The sequence below is a fragment of the Acomys minous genome (genome assembly GCF_964271855.1).
Source record: "Acomys minous genome assembly, chromosome: 19".
Lineage (NCBI taxonomy): Eukaryota > Metazoa > Chordata > Mammalia > Rodentia > Muridae > Acomys > Acomys minous.
The window spans coordinates 30044706-30068253 of record NC_140499.1 but is presented as its reverse complement, the minus strand read 5'-3'; the positions used below and the strand labels follow the sequence as shown (position 1 = coordinate 30068253).

Here is a 23548-nt window from a genome sequence, read left to right as displayed (position 1 = left end):
GGAAAGCAGAGGTCTTCTGCCAAAGTTGTGGGTTGGAATGTGGAGCCTAGGTGATGGGTACAATTTGTGGCTATTAGGGGTACTCTAAGGGGGACTTTTTTTGGCACAGGACATAGGGGTCTTACCTGGGTTTGCTGGTGCCAGTGTGACATCCGGGAAAGTAGGCAGAGTTGTGGGCTGGAAAATGAAGCCTGGGCGATAGGCTGCAGTTGGGTATGCTTTAAGGGGATTAGGTAGACACAGGGCCTAGAGTGGGGTCTTACTTGGGGTCCTTGGTGCTGAGGGTGACCTCTGGGCTTAAACTAATCTTTTGCATTTTTTTTGTTATTTTATTGTGTGGTTCTCAAATGTGAACCACAAGTGTAGAAAACAATATGGTATCATAGTGTCAAAAGGCTATAGATACATGGAAGTGAAGTTCACATCTGTTCTGTCCTTACTGATTTTCTGTCTGACTAATTAATCATTGAAACTGAGTATTGAAATCACCTCTTTCACCAGTATTTTCTTCCTCCCAGATCAATTAAGCATTTCTTTAATATGTTGCCATTCTAATGCTGGGTGCATATATTTATAGTTGTTATGTCATAAACTGATTCCTGTCAAGGAATTTTAATCCAGCAACATGGCTACTCTGGCAAGGGATCATATCCAAAGATCTATGTGTGATATTGATGGAATTCAGACACATTTTACTACACACCTTTAATATCTTTGGATAATATATACAGACACATCATCAGTACACACTTTTAATCCCAAACAATGATGTCTAATTGGGAGGCAGGCAAAGTGATGAATCAGAGGAAGATACGACAGAATGAGTGATAGAAAAGGTATGCCCAACTCTCATGACAACAGACAGGAAAGAGAGGCTACTGAAGAGCAGTGCAGAGAGAGAGAAGGAGGGAGGGAGGGAGGGAGGGAGGGAGGGAGGGAGAGAGGGAGAGAGAGAGAGAGAAAGAGAGAGAGAGAGACAGAGAGAGAGAGAGACAGAGACAGAGACAGAGAGAGAGACAGAGAGAGAGAGAGACAGAGAGAGAGAGACAGAGAAAGACAGACGACAGACACACACACACACACACACACACACACACACACACACACACACATGACTATATTCCAAAGGATACTTCTTTAAAAGCAGCACCTTGTCATCTAGTTAGCATGCGTCTCATCTTAGATATTTTGGGCAAAAGATTAAAAATAGGAAGTCCACATAATGACATTTAGACAATGTCATTTAGACAAAATGCATAAATCTGTGCTTTCCCAAAAGACTCAGAACTAAATGCTGGTTACTGTAGTCAAAATGCACAATATTTGGGGAAAGAATATCATGTGAGGAGTCAAAATGCACAGTCTGGACCTTAACCTTAGAAAGACACAGAAGCCAGTTGTAATTTATTTTTTACTTACTTACTTTCTTTCTTACTTTCTTACTTACTTACTTGTATTCTGGTCAGCACCTTTGCCTGAGTTCCATCACTTGCTTGAGAAAAGATGGTCCAGTCCATTTTGTTTTCTTTAGTGCTGAGGGCTTGAATGCATGCTGGACCTGGGACTGCACTGAGTTTCCTGCAATGACTTGTGCTTGTTTCTTGATCCTAGACGCCCCCTAGTGTCCAAAGTGCAGCAGAGGTGGATTGTCTTCTGTAGTCTTTATACTAGGGAAAAAGGAAATTATCAGGCTGACTTCTGATGAGAATTGACTAGCTTCCCAATGCCTCTCTACCCGGAACACTTTAACCTTAGGGCATGTGTGTCTTAGTACAGATGTATTGGCAATACTAATAAGCCAAAGAGTCTCAAATGCCTTGTGCTATAAATGCGTTCTTTTGTAGAAAGGGTCTCTCTGTGTGGCCCTTACTGTCCTAGACCATACTATGGAGACCAGGCTGGCCTTGAACTCAAGAGAGCTACCTAACGCTGCCTTAAGAATACTGAGATTAAAAGGATGTGCCACCACACCCTGCTTACAAATGCACTTTTATTATTTTTGTTTTCTTTTTTCCAAGGTTGCTAAGCTATTCTTTCAGAAGTGTGATTCTCAACGAGAAAGCACACATATTGTGCTTTCTGATAATTGTTACATTCTTTTGTACCAGCTGCTGTGTTGATTATTTGAACATGGTGTATCTCAGAAAAGAATTACAACACATTGTGGGGGCGTGCGGGGGGGGGGGGCTGAATGCCTTGATTTGAAGGTTTGAATCTGGTGACATGAAAGGGACAGAGGGCGGTATCTACAGCTGGAGTGATGCCTTCTAACTTGCACCCTTAAGTGTAAAGAAAAAAGTGGAAGGCACACACATGCAAACTCACACACATGCACACACACAGACAGACAGACAGACAGAGACAGAGAGGCGGGGGGAGGGGAGGGAGAGAGAGAGAGAGATCTTTGAGAGATGGAAGCATAGTAGAAGGCAGGAAAACACCCAGTTCTGGGCTTGATTTAGCTGTCAAATTGCTGCCTGACCTTGGAAAAATAACACTGTAAAATGAGGAATCTTCAAACACAACGGGATGGCACTCTTGGACTCACTGGAAAGTAATAACAAAATCCAAGAACTCTGGAGATGGCTTACTAAAACAGAAATGTCCTTCTTGTAGTTTTGGTGGGCATGGATTCTTCAGAAGACTCCATCTCTACTGAGGCGAGCTTCCTGGTCATAGACAGACACCATCTTACCTCTCTCCAGTTCACCTTATCTGACTGAGGAGAGTTTCTCCCCCCCCCCCCCGCCCCTGTGTATACAAAGGACAGAGAAGGCAAGGGAGCTCTCTGGCTTTTTCTTTTTCTTTTCAAAAATCCCTAACAATGTCAGACATGATGTCACATGCCTTTAATCCCAGCACTTGGGAGGCAGAGGCAGCCAGATTGCTGTGAGTTCCAGGATAGCTTGGTGTACAAAGCGAGGCCAGCTTGATGAAGCAGTATGTTTGAATTGGGGTACACTATAGGAGAATGAGCAAGGGGTTACTTACAGGAGCATGGGTGACTCAAAAACAGTTGCATCACTGAAAAGCAGCCCCCAGCACAGTTAGCGAACTGTAAAAGCAGTGACCCAGCAGCAGGAGCAGCACCCAGCACTCTACACAACCTGCAGGAATTACTCTATACTTAGCAGAGCAGCATCTCTGCCTCAGCATTTGTTCACTCCTTCTATAGCTGGACAGGGAAGGGCCTTGCAGCTCTTGCAAGCTTTGATCTCCCCAGACACAGGACATTCTGTCCCCACTCACCTCACCTCACCCATCCCCAGGGAATATTTCACCTTGAAGGAATATTCTTTAACACAACCTGGCACACTATTTCACCATAGACTAACGTTTCCTCCATTGCATAGATAAAAATAACAACATGTTTATTTTTAAGGCCATAATAATAAAGGCATTTAGTTAAAGTACTCACCACTCAGGACTAGGAAAGAAAACAATCTTTTTCTCAGTGTTTCTTCAAGTTCTCAATTCAGACCATGAGTATTAATGCTTTTCTGCTAGACAGTTTCTGCTGAATACTTACAGAATGTTAGAGCTTGCACAGCAAAAGGCAATCCAGCACATTCAAACCTACCTTTAAAAGTATGTTATTGGAGGCTGGAAAAAAATGAGCCAGGGGTTAAGAGCAGTTGGTGCCATTACGAAGGACCCAGGTTCAGTTCCCAGCACCTTCACGGTGATTCGAAACCATCTGTAACTCCAGTTTCAGGGTACCCAGCGCCCTCTCCTGACCTCCCAGGTAACAGGAACACTCGTGGTACCCACACATGCAGGCAGGCAAAATACTTACACACATGAAATCACATAAATTCGTCTAACAGAATGAGTTTGAATACAATAGACAGTGGTAAGAGCTGTGGAGGGAACAAGGTAGTGGAGGAGTGCAGGGAGAGATGAGGGTGGAGAGCAGACCTGGGGAGAGCAGGGGGTACGTGTGGGGGTGGGGAAGACAGAGGGCTTGCAGGGAAAAGAGAAAGGGTGGGTGGACGCATGGCTGTGACAAGTGGGAGGCCTTAGTCACGGTAGGCTTTGGGAGGATATGAGGGGCCTCCAGCTGAGGCTCCTAGTGGCAGGGGCCATGGAGACTGAAGAGGACACCCTCTAACCTGACAAGACTCCTAGTAGAGGAAGGGGAACACCACCCCACCCACAAAAACTTTGACCCCGAAATTACCCTATCTACAAGATGTGCAGGTACTGAGGAAATGTCCAACCAATGCCTGGCCCAACCTGAGACCCACCCACCCCATTGGAAGACAGCCAACCCCTGACACTGTTAACAATGCTCTGCTGTGGTTGGAGAATGGAGCCCAGCAGAGCTGTGCACTCAGAGGCTCCACACAGTAGTGAATTGAACTAGATGCCAAGACTCACAGCTAAACATTGGGCAGTGCGTAGGCAGTCTTGTGGAGAAGTGGGGGGAAGGAGAAAAGGACCTGGAGGTGACAGAAACCCCACAAGACCAACAGAGCCAACTAACCAGGGCCCCAAGGGGCTGTGGAGTCTGATGCACCAACCAAGGACCATGCATGGACTGGACCTCGGTCCTCCATATAGATGTAGCTGATGGACACAGCTCAGGATTCATGTGGGTCCTTTCCTAAGTGGATGAGGTCTGTCTCTAACATGGACTCTGTTGCCTGCTTTTTGATCACTTCCCCCTGGGGGAGGGACTGCCTTGCCAGGCCACTGGGAAAGAGGACAACTTCAGTGCTGATGTAACTTGATGAGTGGGGCAGGTGGGTAGGGGGAGGGGTTCCCCTTTTCTGAGGAATAGGAGAGGAGGATGGGGAAAAAGGGAGGGAGGTGGCATTGGGAGGAGAGAACAAGGGGACTACTACCAGGATGTAAAGTGAATAAATAAAAATTAAATAGAATTATTTTTTTAAAACCTTACGTATCATTCTAAGAAATATCAGTTAGATTGATTTACCAAGTGTTTACTAAGATCATGGCCTAAAACACAGCTTGGCATGAACTTAAATCCATTTTTTCACTTTTTTTCATGGTTCAATCTACTTAGTGAAGTGCCAGAACTAAACCCATTACGTTGTTAGCAAGCAAACAGATGTAAAGAAAATGACCAGGTTTTCCTCATAATATAACCCTGTGATGAGCCAGGGAGGGCATATATTCAGAAACACCAGTCGTGGACCTTCTCAAGATGGAGTATAGAAGGACTGCTGGTGATTAGAAACAAACAACAGAAAAAAAACAGCATTCCTCAAGAACTTGTGAGATGCTTTTTGTCCAGCCAAAGAAGCCACTTCCTTTGCCTATGACAAAGGGACATATGTCTCTCCATTGTCCTCTGGCTCCTATCAGGATAGCAGCATCCAGCCTGGCATCCAGGTTCCCTCAAAGAGAAGTAAATGTACTTGCTATGCATCTCAGAACCCCACCTAGAGTCCTGTCCCTTGGCAAATATCCTCATCTCCTTCTGCACTATCACATTTCCCAAAATGTTCTGGAAATTTGACCCCTGTCTTTTTTCTCCACTCATTTATTTATATATTCATTTCCATTCTCATCAGGGTTCTCTTCCTCCTCTCCTTTCAGCCTCACCCTAACGCCCGCCATTCCATCCTCCCTTCTCCTCAGAAGGGGGAGGACCCGCATGGGGACCAACCTACCCTGGCACATCAAGTTTCAGCAGGAATAAGGACATCCTCTCCCACTGAGGCCAGACAAGGCAGTCCAGCTAGGGGACAGGGTCCAAAGCCGGGCCACAGAGCAGAGCCAGTCGCTGCTCCAATTGTTATGGGACCCACATAATGACCGAACTGTGCACCAGCTGCATGCAGCCCAGTCCATTTCCAAAGGCAAAGTTTCTCTCTTCATCCCAGGTATCTCCACTGTAGTCTCCTATTCTTCTTGTCAGCCTTGGTGACATCAAGCCTGCCTCTTTCCATCTCTGCTCTGAACCCTTCCAGATGCCTCTGAACATTTGTCCTCTCTGATCATAATAACATAATGCCTATAATAATGTCGTAGTGGCTACTATTTTGGTGGTTTCTTTACTTTGACATGCCCACAGAGTTTGACTATTTAAAATGTATATTTCCATAAGTGAATATTACTCTCCCCCAAAACACGTATTACATGTTTCAAGGAATATAACCAGAGTTCTTAGATGTGGGGTTGAAATATGACCATTTTCAAACATATGAAAGATATGTGGTCATAGTTGTAGTGGATGCAAACAGTTTTTGTGGGATGTGAAACAAATTTGTGTGAGGGTGTACAGTGTGATTTCCACTAGAAACAGGCTAATGAGAGGACAAGTGGTGTTTGTCCCCTAGAAGAGGACCTGCATCTTTCAGGCTCATGGTCTTTACCAGATGATAAGCATCCTGGTGCAGACTCTGAGAGGGGATATATGAGCTCGGCACTTTGGTGTTTTGCATCACTTCCTCTCATGTGGCTGTTCATGGCTCCACTTTGAGATGGTCAAAAAACAAACAAACAAACAAACAAACAAACACACAAACAAACACTCCAGAGAATGCATCTCGGTTCTAGGTCCGGCTGCTGCTCCAGGTTCCAGCTGCTGTGGTTGTGATCACTTTTGATAAATTGCTGGATTGCTGTTTAATGGGTCTGCTGGAATCCTGCTGCTGAACTGTGGAATCCAACCAAGGAACTGAGTCTAAAATGGTCCTTCCTTGTTTCTCTCCCATCTAGGATAGGTGCATTGGAAGGGAGGTATAGGCATTAAAGCACCCCAAATAGAGTATGTTTCTAAAAGTTCAAAGAGTACAAATAGTCAATACAACAGTTCCATGGAGCTGAAAAGAATCCTCTCTTATAACCGGAGCAAACACTTTTGAAGATATACAGGCACCATTCTCCTGTGTGGCTCAGACCGTAGTACCTCTCCTGACATGATACCTTTGTTTCTTTGGGGGAATGGTACTGAACACTGCTAACTGAGTAGCTTTCCATAAAGCCACTGCTGAGTTAAGGATTAGTTCACAGGATCTGGAGGAATCAAGACAGAACCCTTCCTGACACCATCAGTCTATCATGAGACGCATAATAGTTATTAAAAATACCTCTACAGTGGAGCCTGGAATGGAGAACTTTTCAATAAGCAGGAAATTTTCTTTTTCTTTCCTGGCACTAAACACCAAAGATGGCTACAGCAGTCTGTAATCAAACCACTCAGTCATTTTGGAGTAGTCAGGGTGAGAGACCACAGTGATGTCAAGATTGTAAAGCTCATGACATAACTGACAAAGTGGCACATGCATTTCCTTTATCACACTTTTGGGTTTCAGAAGTATGACTGAACCACTTTAAACCACATGTGTTTGTAAGAAATAACAAACGTGTGTGTGTGTGTGTGTGTGTGTGTGTGTGTGTGTGTGTGTGTGTGTGTGAAAGGCAGAGATGGATTTGTGTAGAAGCTAAGAAGCCAGCTAGCCTGGAGTACATAGCGGATTGATGTAGTAGGAACAAGAGAAACTCTACATGAAAACAAAGTGGAAGGAGAGAACTTGTTTCTGACAGTTGTCTTCTGTCCTCTACATTTGTACTATGATACAAGCGTGCCTACCTTCAGACACATACATTAGATATGTATACAAATGCAAATAAGTAATATTTTAAATAGATTTTTAAGGATTTTATTTTGAATTATGTTTGTTCTTTCTTGATTCATTTGAGTAAAATATTTAAAAGGAACTGATACCACAGTGTACTAAAATATAATGGAAATACCATCTAATAGATTTATTTACTGTTAAGAATAAAAAAAATCTTCTTATTTAAAATATATGCATATTTACTCCGCATTGAGAATTTGACATGTTTTAATACAAATATCATTTCAAAAATACCATGGACAGTCTGAGACAAAATTTGACACTACCAGATTTTACAATCCCAGTATTTTCAACTCTCTCTCCCTCCCTCTCTCTCTCTCTCTCTCTCTCTCTCTCTCTCTCTCTCTCTCTCCCTCCCTCCCTCCCTCCCTCCCTCCCTCTCTCTCTCTCTCTCTCTCTCTCTCCATACATACCTTCCTTCTATTCTCTCCTTCCCCTTCCCCTCCCACTTTAACTCAGGGGTTAGGGCCACAGCCACATTAGCCTGTCCCTAAGAGGCCCTTGGGACACTGGAGCAGCTTTAGGCTTGGAACTCTCTCCACCCACCTGCTGCTTACTGCCCAGGCCCATCTGGGACAGAGATCTAACATGGCAAAATGAGTCCAGTGTGGGCCACAACCCACATTAGGTGCTATACTGAAGAGACCTGTGAGACTCAGGGGCAGCTTAGTGCTTGGATCATTTTCAGCCCACTGCTTACCAGCCTGGACCATCTGGGTCACAGAAAGTAAACCAGCAAAGGTGAGTTGGGCTCCAGTGGCCACAACCCGTTTAGCTACCATACCAAGGAGGCCTGAGGGCCACCTGAGCAGATTTTACTTGGAGCTCTCTCAGCCTCTCCTCTCCTGTTTGTCCCAAAAGGAAATCACTTCTTAAAGAAGCTAATACTTTTCTGAGCCATCCTTAGTTGCCTGTAGTTATTTGTCTAAAGGGGATAAGGGAGAAATCGAGGCTGTTGATTGACAGTACTTATCTGGATTCCATTTGACCTGAGAGCTGGATTTCCGGGAGCTGAAAAGAATCCTTAGCAGAGAACATGATCTGATGCCAGGGCTTTCTCGCAGGCCGGGGACAAGTTCTTAGACAGGCTTGTTGCATGTGGCAGGAGATCCTAGTGGCTGGCAAGCAGCACGGGTTGATCATAGAATTTAAGGAGAGCAGATCTGCTGTGAGACGGTGGAGAAAGATCCCGCGAGATTACTTTCCTGTACTGGGCCACCAGCTTTGTGATCCAATAAGATACCAGGCAATAGATTATATGATGGATATTATATGAGCATGGGGAGAGAAGGAAAGGGGAAGGGGGACCCCAGAGAGACAGACTGAGACAGAGAGACAGAGGAAGAGAGAGGAGGAGAGGGAAAGGGTGGAAGAGAGGTGAGAGGGGGAGGCCCTGAAGAGCATTTGGCCTTTTATATAGCCCTGGGTAGGGTCACAGGAATAATATTCTAGAGTACCTTTTCCCATCAATAGAAAAAAACCTAAAAATATAAAAATTAAAGGTGTTGCAGTAATGTCCAGCAGTGATTTTATGGTATACCTTAGTGATTCTTTGCCACTGTACTGTTTTGTTGATAGAATCTGGAGGAATTTGGAAAGATAAATCACCAGCTTTCACTTGTTAAGCAGAACTTAATATGCCATTCTGATGTGTAAACAGAAGATCAGATTAATAAAGAGATTCTCTTGATCTGCCACATGAATGTAGGTCCCTGAGAAACTTAGAGAAGACTGCCTAAGGGCATTTTCCAAAGACTACGGAGAATCACCAACAAGACACATTTGAGCCTAAGCAGTCATAATATTGAACAACAAAATGTTTAATATACAACATAAGATAAATGAGTGAAAATATTTGTAAATAATGAAGTAATACGCAAACATAGGGAATATGCTAAGATGAAGGAAAGGAAGGATGCAGGCAAATGGAATTCTGGGTATTCAATTGTCAGTTCCTAAGAATATGAAGGGTAGGAAGACAGCTTGGCTCCTGGACAAGCGGCCTCAGTCCTCCTCTTCCATCAGGCCATTTCGTCGAACATATTCTTGAAACATACTTGATAACAATGGTGTTGCGTTCTTCACTGCCAAATAAAACATAAAATACCATCTTGGTACAAACATTCTCAAATGATAGGTTCACCTCAATTCCCATAGAATTAGTTTTTCAGAGTTTTCCCTCAACTCTACACAGTGTTTTTTCAGGACAGCCAGGGCTGCTACACAGAGAAACCCTGAGTTGCAAAAAAGAGTTGACATTCTTATATATAGTATTATAAAAATACAGGAGTCAGTATATCAGGGTACCTGACATTTCTCCATACATCCTTAATTATTTAATTAATCCCAGTCCTGGGGTTTACTTCTTACATAAACTCTGGACCACTGGGAGGGGGGAATGAAAATTTAGAGGTGGTTTCTAACAGTAGGAGAACACCTACAACACAGTGAAGTCTCCATTCACAATGGCTTGATTACACTCCCCAATGCTCTTTGTTATCAGCGATAGTTTCAACATCAAATGATTCTAATGTTTAAGCTGCGATAATAGAACATCCCTACCATACCCTCACGAACAGGCAAATAGCTGAACATTTTAGGAGGACCAACGGATGTGGTTTCATAGAAAACCGTATTTTTTTCTTCACCAAATATTCTTGGAGTGTTCTCGAGTAAAAGTTTTACCAAGGACACCTGTGGCAAAAAAAAAAAAAAAAAAAAAAAAGGAACTTTGTTATTCTGCATGGCTGTACATCACATTTGATATATGAGTCTTTCATGCTAAATATATGGAGGGCAAAATTCTGAGTCAGCTGTTAGATGATAGAGGGGAATTTTTCTGTTAGAAATTTAAAAGTTGATTTTGAGATCAGATGTTAAAATGTGATCATCACAGTGCAATCCTATATAAGAGGATGATTTCCAGCTTCCCATTGTGTGTGCTAGTATAGACTGTCAACGTGAGTAACTTTAGTTCCATTTGTCACCCAAATGGATAAGCATGTTTCTAAGGATGCTGACAGAAAGTCCCACCCAAGAGGGAACCTGGGCACCTCTGAATGTGGCCCCTTCCTATTGAAAGTTCCCATTTTATACTAAAAGGAGGTGATGGACAAAGCCAACTGAGCAGTGGCATTCATGGGTCTCTCATTCTCACTGCAGATGCAGCGTGATCAGCCTGATGCTCAGGTTCATTCTATTGGGAGGTATTTGAAGTAAGGCTTCTTCGGAGGGAACTGGATAATTGTGGGTCTGTAATGGCAGGTTCTCTGGAACCCTACTTTTTCCTCTCGTTCTTTCATTCTACACAATCAAAGAACAAGATTTTCTGAGGTAGGCTTTCTTACAGTGTTCTCATTACAGGTTCAAGAACAATTCGCTAAATAAATAACAAATCAGAAACCCAAGTACTGAGAGTCAGAAGAACCACTTCTGTTCAAGTAAGTAGTAAGTTCTACCTACTTAACAAGCACCAAGGATTCTTCTCCTCTAGAAAAACACAGTGTAGGGGTGACTTCTATCAAAAAAACAGAACAGACTCCCAGGATAATCCTGTGTTCTCTCTTCTTGTAAAAACTTGTTTACCCTAGACATAAAAGTCTCATTACCTTCTTGGTCATATCCTTCCCTAATCCCGAGTTGGAGGAACTTGGCATCCATAGTAAACTTGGTGCTAAGCAAACAGCTAAATTATCAGCAGTCATGTGGTTTTGTTCCGAATTTCTCTCAATTTTGTATAACATTCTGAAAAGCTGTTTCAGGAAAATGGCATTCACTTGCGGCAGTTTCTCTATAAGTCTGAAGACAGAGACAAATAATATGAAAACATTAAGTTTTACTCAGTAATTTATAAAAATAAAGGAGGAGGACAGAGGAATTGTACCTCATTCTTTGTTTTCTGAGAGTAAAACGAGAGTAGGAATGCCCTTGAACGATTTCCCCAAAGTTAGAAAAAAGAGACAAGTTTATTTGGTATATAAATGCTGAGATTGTAAGCATGGGCCACTGTGACTCCCCACGTCATCTTCTCCTTGTGAAATGTCTTCCATGTATGTGAGCCAGTGAAATCTCTTGTTCTCAGTCAATATTATTAGTACATAACTGTGTGGCATGCAACCTAATGTGTCTAAGCAAACATTATGCCTATTTTTTATGTTGTTCAGTCAGCTAGTAGGCATTACCTCTGCACAGCCATCAACTTCTCCTCTTCATTGCCTTTCCCAATGGCATCAATCCATTCCTCGTATAATTTGCATGACAACAAGCTACCTCTTATGTTTAGGAGAAACTCCTAATAAACATAGAAAGTAAATATTTTGTGGAAAAGTAAAAATCACAGAAATTACTCAAACTACTTTAAAGTATAAAATTCAGTTGACTCTGAAACTTCCTCCTGTGTCCCACCCTCTCTCCTAGCTAGAACCGTGACTGACATGTCGGTCCATTAAGTTCGTCCATCAAAATGAGAAACTTAAGAGCAGGTTTTCAGTAGAGCCGGGATTGCAGACAAATTTCTTGGCTCACAGGGCCTCTATTGGCCAGCTGAGCCAACTAGAGCACAAAAGATAATAGCTGAGTTCAAATTCAGTTTTTATTTTTATTTTTTAAAGATATATTTATTTATTATTATGTATACAGTGCTCTGCCTGTATGTACATCTGCAGGCCAGAGGAGGACATCAGATCACATTACAGATGGTTGTGAGCCACCATATGATTGTTGGGAATTGAACTCATGACCTCTGGAAGAGCAGACCGTGCTCTTAACAACTGAGCCATCTCTCCAGGCCCCAAGTCCTATTTTTAAATGGCCCAAACATACACATTATGGTAATTTCTACAGGTCAAGGATTTTTACTTCTATCCTTAGTGGTTCTGAATCAAGTGATCTAACTGCATGGACCCATGTGCTCATAAGTAAAGGCCGAGTGAGCCTAGACTTACTCTCTTGTGTGTATTCTTTGAGAGAAAATGGTTCTAGTGACATCCTGCCAGTGATGGAGGAAATGGAATGTGTGTCTTTGTATAGTGACTGTAAACTACATATCAGAAAGCTGGATATGTGACACTTTGCGAACCAAAGGTGAGCATAGAAATCCCAATTCACTTCTAAATATTTAAGCTAATGCAGAGAATGTAGCTGTTATCCACCCATCAAAGAAAATTCTCTTTGCAATGGATGGAAACTATTACAGAAACCCACAGCTGTTCAAAGCACAGGAAACAAAAGTCCCTGTGGTCCTAGGCCCAGTGAATACATATACATGGTAACTCTTGAATGTTGGGCTCAGGAAACATTAGTTAAGAGTCAGAAAGATTTTAGAGCAGAAGATCAGGAAATCTGCCTTGAGAATGGGTCTCCTAGAGATGACGGGAAGGCTTCATTCATGAGGTTTCAACAGTACGGTTGCTTAAGCAATACCTGACCAAAATCATCACCCAAATTAGTAACACTAACTTGGAATGAGGAAATGTCATGAAGCCAAACTTCTACACAAAGGCGTCCATACACATAAATATTAATGAAAATGAGAAAATTAGTCTTTCCCAGAAATAAATTCCCAATTGTTAATGCAATACCAAGTGGTTAGCTGAGAATTAGTATATATACAACTAACCATAAGTGGACTCATCAGGATTCATATGTATCCATATAATAATAATAATAATAATAATAATAATAATAATAATAATAATAATAATAATAAAGAAAATGGGCCATTCACTTGAGAAGAAGTGGGAGATTGAAGGAAAACAACCTTAAAGCAAGGAAAAGGAGGAAGGGAACTGCTCTAATAGAAATTTGATCTTAATAATAAGATAAAATAAGTCATTTTATGGAGTGGACGGGATGTCTCAGTGATTAAGAATACCTAGGTGCTTCACAGTTACACAGTCATGAGCACCTGCATCTGGATACCAATGTTGTGTGTGTGTGTGTGTGTGTGTGTGTGTGTGTGTGTGTGTGAGAGAGAGAGAGAGAGAGAGAGAGAGAGAGAGAGGGAGAGAGAATGATATTTCATTGGGATGTGTAGCAATGATATATGTGAAGGAAACACTTGCCTCTGAGAAACAGACTAGAGAGTGAGAATGAAGAACAGTGGTAGCAAAATGCACATGACGAGGCATGTAGACCCGATGACACTCACATGCATGTAAGAAATTACCCGCCACACATTATTATTATTTTGAAATGATTTATGTCTCTTGTGTCCTCATGCATCCCCTCAGGAGGATGAGACATAGTTACCTTACTGTTTTTTAAGGCTAGTTTATGCTTGAGTCTCATTCCTTATGTTGAAAACATCAGAGGAGCCCTTTAGCTGACCTGATGTCTATCATCTGTATCTCCTGGCATTCAAGGGAATGGAAACTACTCACAGATTCAGAGCAATCCTGAGTGTGATGGCGCAAGGACTCTCCCTACCTTTAGGACCGATGCTATCACATGAATGTCTTCACAGTTTAACTTTACGTCTTCTCCACGCTCCAGTTTTTCCTTTAGGATCTGGACTGATGCCATTGTAGGTGATGTTATAAAAATGCCCTCAGTGTTTGGCCCCTTCCTTCTCAGGATGTAGAGCATGTTCTGAGAGGAAGAAAGGGAAGTGCTCGTCACCCCATCTACAGCACAGAGCACTGTTTGCTTCTTGAGAGCCAGACCAATGGTGCAGGGCAGGATGAAGAGCGCACTGAACTGGCTTTGCCTCCATCTTTTGTTGTGCTCGCACCAGCCCAAAGTTGGCCTTGAAACCTCAGGCAACAGTTCATTTTATCAGGGTTTCCACTCTAGTAAAGTGATTAACCTGTTCTCAGTTCCTGGCTTCTGGTGAGTAGCCCTCTCTTGGTGAGTAGCTCTCCCTTAGTGAGTAGCCCTCTCTTGGTGAGTAGCCCTCTCTTGGTGAGTAGCCTGCTCTTAGTGAGTAGCCCTCTCTTGGTGAGTAGCTCTCCCTTAGTGAGTAGCCCTCTCTTGGTGAGTAGCCCTCTCTTGCCTTCCTCCCCTGAAGCCAATGATTTGATGCACAATTGTTTCTCCACTTGGTGACAGAATTGAAGGGGGTATTTAAGCTGCAGATTTTGAACTTAGGACAGCGAGAGAAGAACCGGGTGAGACCTACCAGAATTGCTGGGGGCAGATTGCCATCCTCACAAACAGCAGTGAGATCTCTGGCAAACAGACTTCTTGTCTTAGCAACTGGCAGGGCTGTGCATACTTCATCCTGGTGGGGCACAGACTCCTTGCGGAACAACGAAGGTTTGATACGACATCTTTTCTTAGCTGTTTTTTCCTCCACATCTAAAGTGCAGAGGAGATTATTACATGGAGTAGTGTAACATATATATATATATATTTAACAGAATTCCAATTGCATAATCGGATTGTATGCATATCCAATTGCATACAAATGCCTGTTGTATTGGATAATACAAAGAGGGAATCAGTTGTAATATATTTCCCCACATTCTAAAATCAGTTCATCATCCTGTAGTGTGTGGACATTCTTTTCTTTTCTTTTCTTTCTTTTTTTTTTTTTTTTGTGAGACAGGGTCTCTCTGTGTAGCTTTGGCTGTCCTAGACTCACTTTGTAGAACAGGCTGGCCTCGAACTCACAGTGATCCACCTACCTCTGTCTCCCGAGTGCTGGGATTAAAGGCGTGGGCCACTACACCCGGCTGACATTCTTTTCTATACTCCACCCTGTCACTAATCTTAGAGACATGATCTGAGTTTTGTCCAAATGGAATTCTCAGAAGACGATGCTGGCTAACCACCACACTGCATCATGAGGTCGTTGACACCTAGCTGAATAAGCTTCCTGAGTTATAAGTACAGTCAGATGCCTGAGGGGTTACATCCTTTGTCAAAGCCACCCTCACAGGTATTCACATTAAGCAGTTTTCCGTTGTCCTCAAATGTCACAGTGTATCTCTTCCTATTCTTAGTTGTCTTGCTGAGTCTAATTTCATTCCTCATGAGCCTGTGCCCTTCATGAGAAAGTGCTCATGACTACTTTTGTCAGTCAGACTCTGGACCCTGGCTCCCATAGTGCATATGAAATGACCCTCCATGCACTATTATCATTTGGAACTATATGTCCCATGTGTCCCACGAGGAAGATGAAAGATACCTAGTTGCATTACTGTTTATTATAGCTAGTTTATACTTGAGTCTTTATTCCTTGTTATGAACTTCAGAGGATCCTTTTAGCTGAGAGATGAGATCAAATTTTCTTTTGCTCTTCTAAGGCTGCTTTTAGAACATAAGACCAAATTAAAATATTAAATAAGTCACTTACAACAAATGCATTAAAAATAAACTACAGCATCATATAACAAAATATAAAATCAACTTTCTCAGTGTAGAACATACTGGTTGGCTGTCTAATACAAAATAATCCAGCCTGAAAACACTAGTAATATTATACAGACTGAATAAGATGTATGAGTGGGTGCACATGTGTGTTTATACATGTATATATGTCACTTTAAAAAAACAAGAAATTAAAAGGAATCAAGGGAGACATACGGGTATTTTTAGAGAAAGGAGAACAAAGGAGAAGAGAATGAGAGTATAGTATAATTTGAAATAATATGTACATAAATTCAAAGGTCCCAAAACATGAATATTAGTTCCATTTCTAATCCAGATTCGGGTCTAAAAGACACATATGAACATGCTTCTTTTGTTAACTTGAAACGAGATTAGAGACTGGACTAGGAACCCATCAAGCCCAGAACAGATCATCTTCAATTTCATACGTATAACTTTCTCTGTGTAGCTGTCATTACAGGTTTGTCCAAGTGCAGTTCTTAGGTCATTTTCTGTTGTGATCATGAAATCATGGAATGGGGAACATAGGAGGATGCAGGTGTTAGAAATCATATTCTAATGGGACAAAAAATGTGTGCACACGCAAGTATGTGTACACAGTGACTTGGCATTCCAGCTGAGGGTGACTTTCTCCCTGAATGAATGAAACATTCTCCCTACACACAAACTGAGCTCTCTTAAGCCTTGCCTGCGCCATATTGTTTTGTTTTTGTTTTCTACAGCACCCTTTCTCCAAGTAAGACAACACACTACGCATAGGTATGTTATGCAGAATAGAAGCAGGAACTGAGACAGGCACTTGAGGGAAGGTCAGGGACTTACTGCTCTGCTGATGGCGTCCTGCAGAGTCTCTGGGCTTTAGGATGAATCGCTCCTGGTCATTTGAGCTGCGATGTCTCCCATGCAGCCCAGGCAGGGTTGGAAAATCAGTCAAGTTTCCTGATTCCCGTCTAGTGAAGTTATTTCCAATGTTTCTCACAACAATATCATATGGAATATCATGTCCTGTGAGAAGAGAGTGTGAATAGGAATTGAAATTCATGGTAACAAGTGTGAGCAAACCTGCCAGTGTGATTCACCTGCACTGCCCTATTTTATTTCTCCCTGTGCTTCTGGGCCAGTAGCCTGCACACCCTAGAGCATCAGGGCTCTCCTGCGCTGCCCTGCTAAGATGAGCATGTGTAACTGAGAACTCATAAACGTTGAGAAGAAACTTTTCAACTTGTCCTATTTTTCTGTAGAACATAGGCCCCTCAGTGCACTGTGTGTGTGTGTGTGTGTGTGTGTGTGTGTGTGTGTGTGTGTGTAGGGAGTGCTTTTGCTGTGCTCCTCTCTCACAGTTCTAAGGCCTGCCAGTTTTATCCTTGATACAAACAAGATTTTTATATCATAAAAATCTTACTTCACTTGTCTATCTTTACATTAATTCATTTAAATATTCTCCAGGCCCCAATATATATATATATATATATATATATATATATATATATATATATATATATGTATATATATTCATATATATATGAAAAGATGTTTCTATGGTTGGTGGCTCACACTCTTTAATCCTATCAACCATGTCCAGCACTGCTCTATACACTATTCTCTCCCTCATGATGACAGCCACATTTATAAAGATTCCATTTACACAGAGGACAGGGAGCAGTGAAGTGGAATGGCTTCTCCTTCCTCCCATGGCTGTTCTTCCTGACAATGGTCAGGTTGATGCTGTGTGGTGCACGGCACACATTAAGCCTCTTGGACACACAGCAGTTGCTTAACACTCTAGTTTGGGGAATGATGCTGGCACAGTGAGGCCTGAGAATGAGGCAGATGAAAGTGGCATGCGATGGGCAACTTCGTTCAGAGAATCAGACAGTGTATCTCTGAGGGGTCATGAGTCCACCTGAGTAAAGCACACGATCACAAGGAGAAGCTGCGTGTGGCACAACATGGTTTTCCATAGAGGCAATCAGTAACAGCAGTTGAAGAAAACTCAGTCTTACTTGCTGCACCTGTGAGGGGCACTACAAGGCATCCAAAGAACAATTCAGTGTGTTTTGAGGAAACTGAGGTCACAAGACTTTTGTCTTGTTTTTTTGTAGTTTTCTCAAAAGCATTCAGAAGTCCATTCCACTACCCCAACCTTGGGCTGTGTTCTGACAAGCAGTGACTGTGGGCTAGAACTACAAGGGAAAAAGTTGGAATTAGTGTCCAGATGTTTGATTTTCTCTCTCATGTTTGAAGCTATTTCTCCTCTAGAGAAACACTACAGAGTACACGCTGTGGTGTGGCGATGGTTTCCTGGATGTAGGGAACCTTGCCCTCATCCAAACCTGATCACTGTGCAATGTGAATAAGCTCTTGCTTTGCCTTTCCTTTAACCCAGATAGAATGTCTATGCTACAATCGGAACAAGAATTTCAGAAACATCTAAATCAAAGAACTCCCGAAGCATCCAAGGGATCAATATGGAAAAATCTAGACATGAGGATCCATATTTAAGTATATCTTATGGCTTGAAATACACATTCAAAATGAATGCTGAGAAATTAACAACCATGTTGAGCTCTTGGGATTTCTGAAGCATCCATGACGTACAAAGCTCTTCCAAACTTTAGGATTAAAATATGACACATTTCACTAAATTAATTTATTTTTGAACGATCTCCCTCATTTGCCTTTCCACTGACTTAGAACTGCAATTGTGTCCACCTTATACAAAGCAAAACTACCAGGTGGTGTTGGCTCATGCCTGTGTTGTCAGCATTTGATCATCACAGTGAGGAGTGAGAGTGCCTCCCCTACCTGGGCTCAATACTCTCTGCCATCTAAAACAGAACAACAGCAGCCAATGACCAAATGTGGGACAGATGATGCCCTGGGTATTACCTAATATACTAAAATCTTGAAAATAAATATTATAGAAAATTCTAGTAGCCTAGCTTCAGTCTACGTGAACAATCAGGAATGCCCCGCACATTGTCTTTAGGAAACACGAGAAAGGCTTGAACAACAAGAACGTGATCTCTCATCTCCAACAGACATAGTCACTGTCACTTGTCTGAGGGTCACTATATGTCTTAGAATTTCACATTTCACTACCTTTAAAAAGTCATCCTTGCAAGCACACTTTGTGGTCTCACATTTCTTAGACAAAGGCTTACGATAATTCTATGATTATTCCCTATTTGGCAATAATCTGGTGAATTTTTTCAGGAAACTGCAGCCAAAGGAACAGGAGCTGGTTTTCAGGAAGTCTCCAGAAATCTGAGTAAGATCTCTCATTCAATGGGAGACAATACTGGTAATAGGGAGATGTGAATTGAGTATTTTTATATGGATTTCTGTTTTTCACTCCAGAGTTTGGAGCATATGGAATATTTTTAGAATTGTTACATTTAATTTTAGATGTATTTATGTGTGTAAGGGTTTTTTTCTCACATGCATATCTATACTGTGTTGTCCCTAGTGCCTGACAGGGTCAGAAGATAGAATCAAATCCCCTGTGAAGTTATAGATGCCTGTGAGCTACCATGAAGGTTATGGGAACCGCTGAGACACCTTTCTACCTAATAGGATTTTCTTTAATGTTCAACAAATGAAACTTTTCAAAAATTTTCTTCAGAAACAATATAGACAGGGTACTGTTCTGCTTGTCTTTTTAGAAAAATTCTATTTTCAAATGGAAAAGCACAGGAAAATACCAGTTAATTTTTCAACAGACCTCTGAGTGTTGCAAAAAGTCCTATTAAATTATTGTTAAGTATGAATTAAATGAGTGAAACAATGTTTAAGTTACTTTGTTTTTAATGTGTGTTTAAGTTTAGACCTAAGTAATGAAAACATTTATATTGGAATCAGCCCATCTTTAGACTTTCCTGTTACTTACCTTGGAGTGGTCGGGGAGCTTCTCCATGGCCAGGACAGAACCACAGCTGGTAATCTTGAATATTCTGGGAGGTAAAAATAACCAACCATCACAGATAATCCGGCAGTGCACTCTTGAAGCGTCTTCTCCTTCCCTTTCCTTACCATTCCTCTGGCAGGATTATTTTAGGACCAGCACCAATGATTTGTCCCCTCACCACAGGGCTGTGCCTTCAGGACTGATTCAGGAGAAAACCTTGGGTGCTTGCCTCTCATCGCTGATGGAGCCTAGATCTACTGATCCATAGTTGGATCTGAATGGCTGTAGGCTAAGAATTTACATTCACTCATCATCACTAACCAAGAAAATTGTTACTAGAAGATCTCTTACATCTGTCTCTCCAGACTGTGTGTGGAATATTGAGCTTCAACTTGACATGAGCACACAACCTAGTACCCAGTCATACACCCATTGTTACTATGATGCCTTGGGCAAAATGACATTTGAAAGATATGGCAACTTCAGCAAAATGTAGGAAAATAGCCAAAACTCAGAGATGATATGGGAGTGCCTCGCAGTAAAAACCACTGGCTTTCATTCAGAGATGTTCAGTTTGTGGAGAGGAGGGACATGTGTCTAACCTGGAAAATAGTCGAGATGCTGGAAACAAGTTCCACAATGTAATTATTGCACAGAGCGGTATGAATCCATTTGAGATAACCATCTAAGTAGAATATTCCGTTGACATATTTAGCACCATAAAGCAGTGGATAGAGTGAAAATATTCTCTAAGTGGAGTTATCACTTGTACTGCATTATTGATTACTGATTAGAAATCATGACAGAGGGCATTAGCTGCTACCTGGATAAGGCCAATGGGAAATCTGAGCAGCTCTGGGCTTGCATCTTTCTCTGCCCGCCCCCTGCTTACCAGCCTGGCCAATATGGGACACAGAAACCTAACCAGCAAAGGTGAGTCAGGCACGGACCACAACCCACTTTAGCATCCAGCTTAAGAGGGCCTGTGGGTCACCTGAACAGATTGGGGATTGGCTCTCTTTCTGCCTGCTGCTTGCTGGCCTGACCCATCTGGGTCACATAAAATAAACCAACAGAGGTGAGTCGGGTTTCAGCCACAACACACCTTATCCGCCTTGGTATCAAGGAGGCCTGTGAGCACCCAAGCATCTTTTGGCTTGAAGCTCTCTCAGACTACTCCACTACTGCCTGACCCAACAGGGGCACAGACAGGGAACCCAGTAGAGCTGAGCTGGGTGCAGGATCCAGCACCCACTGTCCATCATCATGAAGAAGGCTCAAGGGAGCTCTACTAAAGAGCTTCAGCATGGAGCTCTCTCTGCCAGCTCCTGGCCTGCCTCGCCCGCCTGGGACACACACAGCCAGCGAGGCATAGGAACAAGCACCAGGCCTGCTAACATCAGAGATGACCAGAGGGCTGGAGGCCAGGGATGCTGCCACAGCAAGGCCTGGACATAGGAACACCCAAGAAACACAAAGAGATTTTAAACCTGAGGTGATGAAAATGATAGAAGCCTCAAAAGAGGAAAATAAAATTACTTAATGAATTACAGGAAAATATCTTCAAACAGATGAAGGAATTGAATACATCCTATAAAGAATTACAGGAAAATTCAATCAAATGGGTGAAAGAAATGAAATGAATAAAACCATTCCAGACCTTAAGAGGGAGCTAGAAGCAACAAAGAGAACACAGTTGAGGCCATCTCAGCACTGGAAAACCTAGACAAGGGAACAGGAAGCGCAGACACAGGTCACGGCAACAGAATACAAGAGACAGAAGAGAGACTCTCAAGGGGAGAAGATACAGTGGACGTCATCAATACATCAGACAAAGAAACATTAGCACTAAAAAGTTTCTGACACAAAACACCCAAGATATCTGGAACATTGCAAAAAGACCAAACGTAAGAATAACAGGAATAGATGGAAATAGAAAGGATCCTACTGAGTGAGTTAACCCAGACCCAGAAAGACAGGCATGGTGTATACTCTCTTATAAGCGGATACTAGCCAAATAATACAGGGGAACCACACTACAATACACAGACCTGCCAGGGGCCAAGGTCTGTGCCTAATTACCAGAGCCCAGCGCTTGGCCTGCTACCTTGAGAAACAGGATGTTGAGATAAGACCACCAGATGGGTTACAGGAAATTATTTGGGACACCTGGTGCCTTGAGACAGCCTGAAGTTAAACTGCCACAACAACCCGTTCACGTAGACCTCATTTCCTCATTGCATACCCTTTATAAACTATCATGTGAAAAATAAAGTTTGAGAGCTTGATCAGAACCCAGACTTGGTCTCCTTCTTCATGTCTCCTGCCCCCCTCACCTCATCCGCCCCCTCCACAGGTACCTGTTAAAGACCCTGCAGGCCCGGGCACAGACCCAAGAAACTAAATAACAAGGAGGATGCTAGGGAGGATGCTTAATTCTCATTCAAAAGGCAAGCAGAATAGACCCTGGAAGCAGTTGAAGAGAAGGAACAGGAAGGGAGCCTACCAGAGAGGTCCTCTGAAAGACTGCACCCAGCAGGAGGTCTAAGCAGATGCTCAAACACACAACCAAAATGTGGGGTGGAGCACGGGATGTTGAGGAATAGAGGCACCTGGAGGTGGTCAGGAGATCAGCAGAGCCAACAGATCTGGGCAAAGGAGAGGGGTGCTGCACAGACGAATACACCAACCAATGAGCATGCATAGTGTGGGCCTAGACCCTTTGCTCAGATATAGTAGACAGGCAGCACAGTCTCCTTTGGGTCCCATAATATGGGGCGTAGGGAGCACTTCTGACATGGACTCTGGGCCCCTGCATGTGGATCGCTTCCCCCTGCCAGAGCAGCCTTGCCAGGCCCCAGAGGAAGAGAATACAGGCAGTCCAGATGAGACTTGATAGGCTGGGGTCAGATGCTAGGGGAGGACAGCTCCCCTTTCTGAGGACTAGGAGAGAGAGTGAGAGGGTATGAGGGAAGGAGGGTGGGCTACAATTGGAATGTAGCATGCACAAATTAAATATAAACATTTAAAAGAGGAAAACCATTACAGTGCCCCATAGAATTCCTAAGTATTGAAACTAACAGAAATACACACTCACACAGAAACCCACACCATCACCCACATCCACACACACATACAGAGTGAGAGAGAGACAGAGATACATAGGGAGAAAGAAACACACACACACACACACACACACACACACACACACACAAACACATACACATACAGAGTGAGAGAGAGACAGACACATAGAGAAAAAGAAACACACACACACACACACACACAAACACACACACATACAGAGTGAGAGAGAGACAGACACATAGAGAAAAAGAAACACACACACACACACACACACACACACACAAACACATACACATACAGAGTGAGAGACAGACACATAGAGAAAAAGAAACACACACACACACACACACACACACACACACAAACACATACACATACAGAGTGAGAGAGAGACAGACACATAGAGAAAAAGAAACACACACACACACACACACACACACACACAAACACACAGAGTGAGAGAAAGGGAAACAGGGAAAGACAAAGATACATGGGGAGAAACACAGAAACACACACACACAGACAGAAGAGAGACACGAGGGGTGGGAGGGAGGGAGGGAGAGAGAGAGAGAGAGAGAGAGAGAGAGAGAGAGATACAAGCTCACTCCAG

At 42.7% G+C, this 23548-nt stretch overlaps 1 protein-coding gene across 5 annotated transcripts in view; it reads right to left on the bottom strand.

Moving 5' to 3' along the window:
- Positions 1 to 9412: 9412 nt before the first annotated feature.
- Positions 9413 to 23548, bottom strand: part of LOC311590244 (rho GTPase-activating protein 20-like) — a 52278-nt gene continuing 38142 nt past the window's right edge. For all 5 annotated transcript variants that reach the window (XM_084769112.1, XM_084769115.1, XM_084769114.1 and 2 more), the window contains 8 exons: positions 19834 to 19897; positions 16767 to 16949; positions 14731 to 14909; positions 14040 to 14201; positions 11795 to 11904; positions 11222 to 11411; positions 10181 to 10307; positions 9413 to 9697 (listed from right to left, as the gene is read on the bottom strand). In XM_084769112.1, the coding sequence (XP_084625238.1) occupies positions 9618 to 9697; positions 10181 to 10307; positions 11222 to 11411; positions 11795 to 11904; positions 14040 to 14201; positions 14731 to 14909; positions 16767 to 16949; positions 19834 to 19897 (1095 nt within the window). In that variant the 3' untranslated portion in view covers positions 9413 to 9617. The remainder of the gene's footprint in view (positions 9698 to 10180; positions 10308 to 11221; positions 11412 to 11794; positions 11905 to 14039; positions 14202 to 14730; positions 14910 to 16766; positions 16950 to 19833; positions 19898 to 23548) is intronic.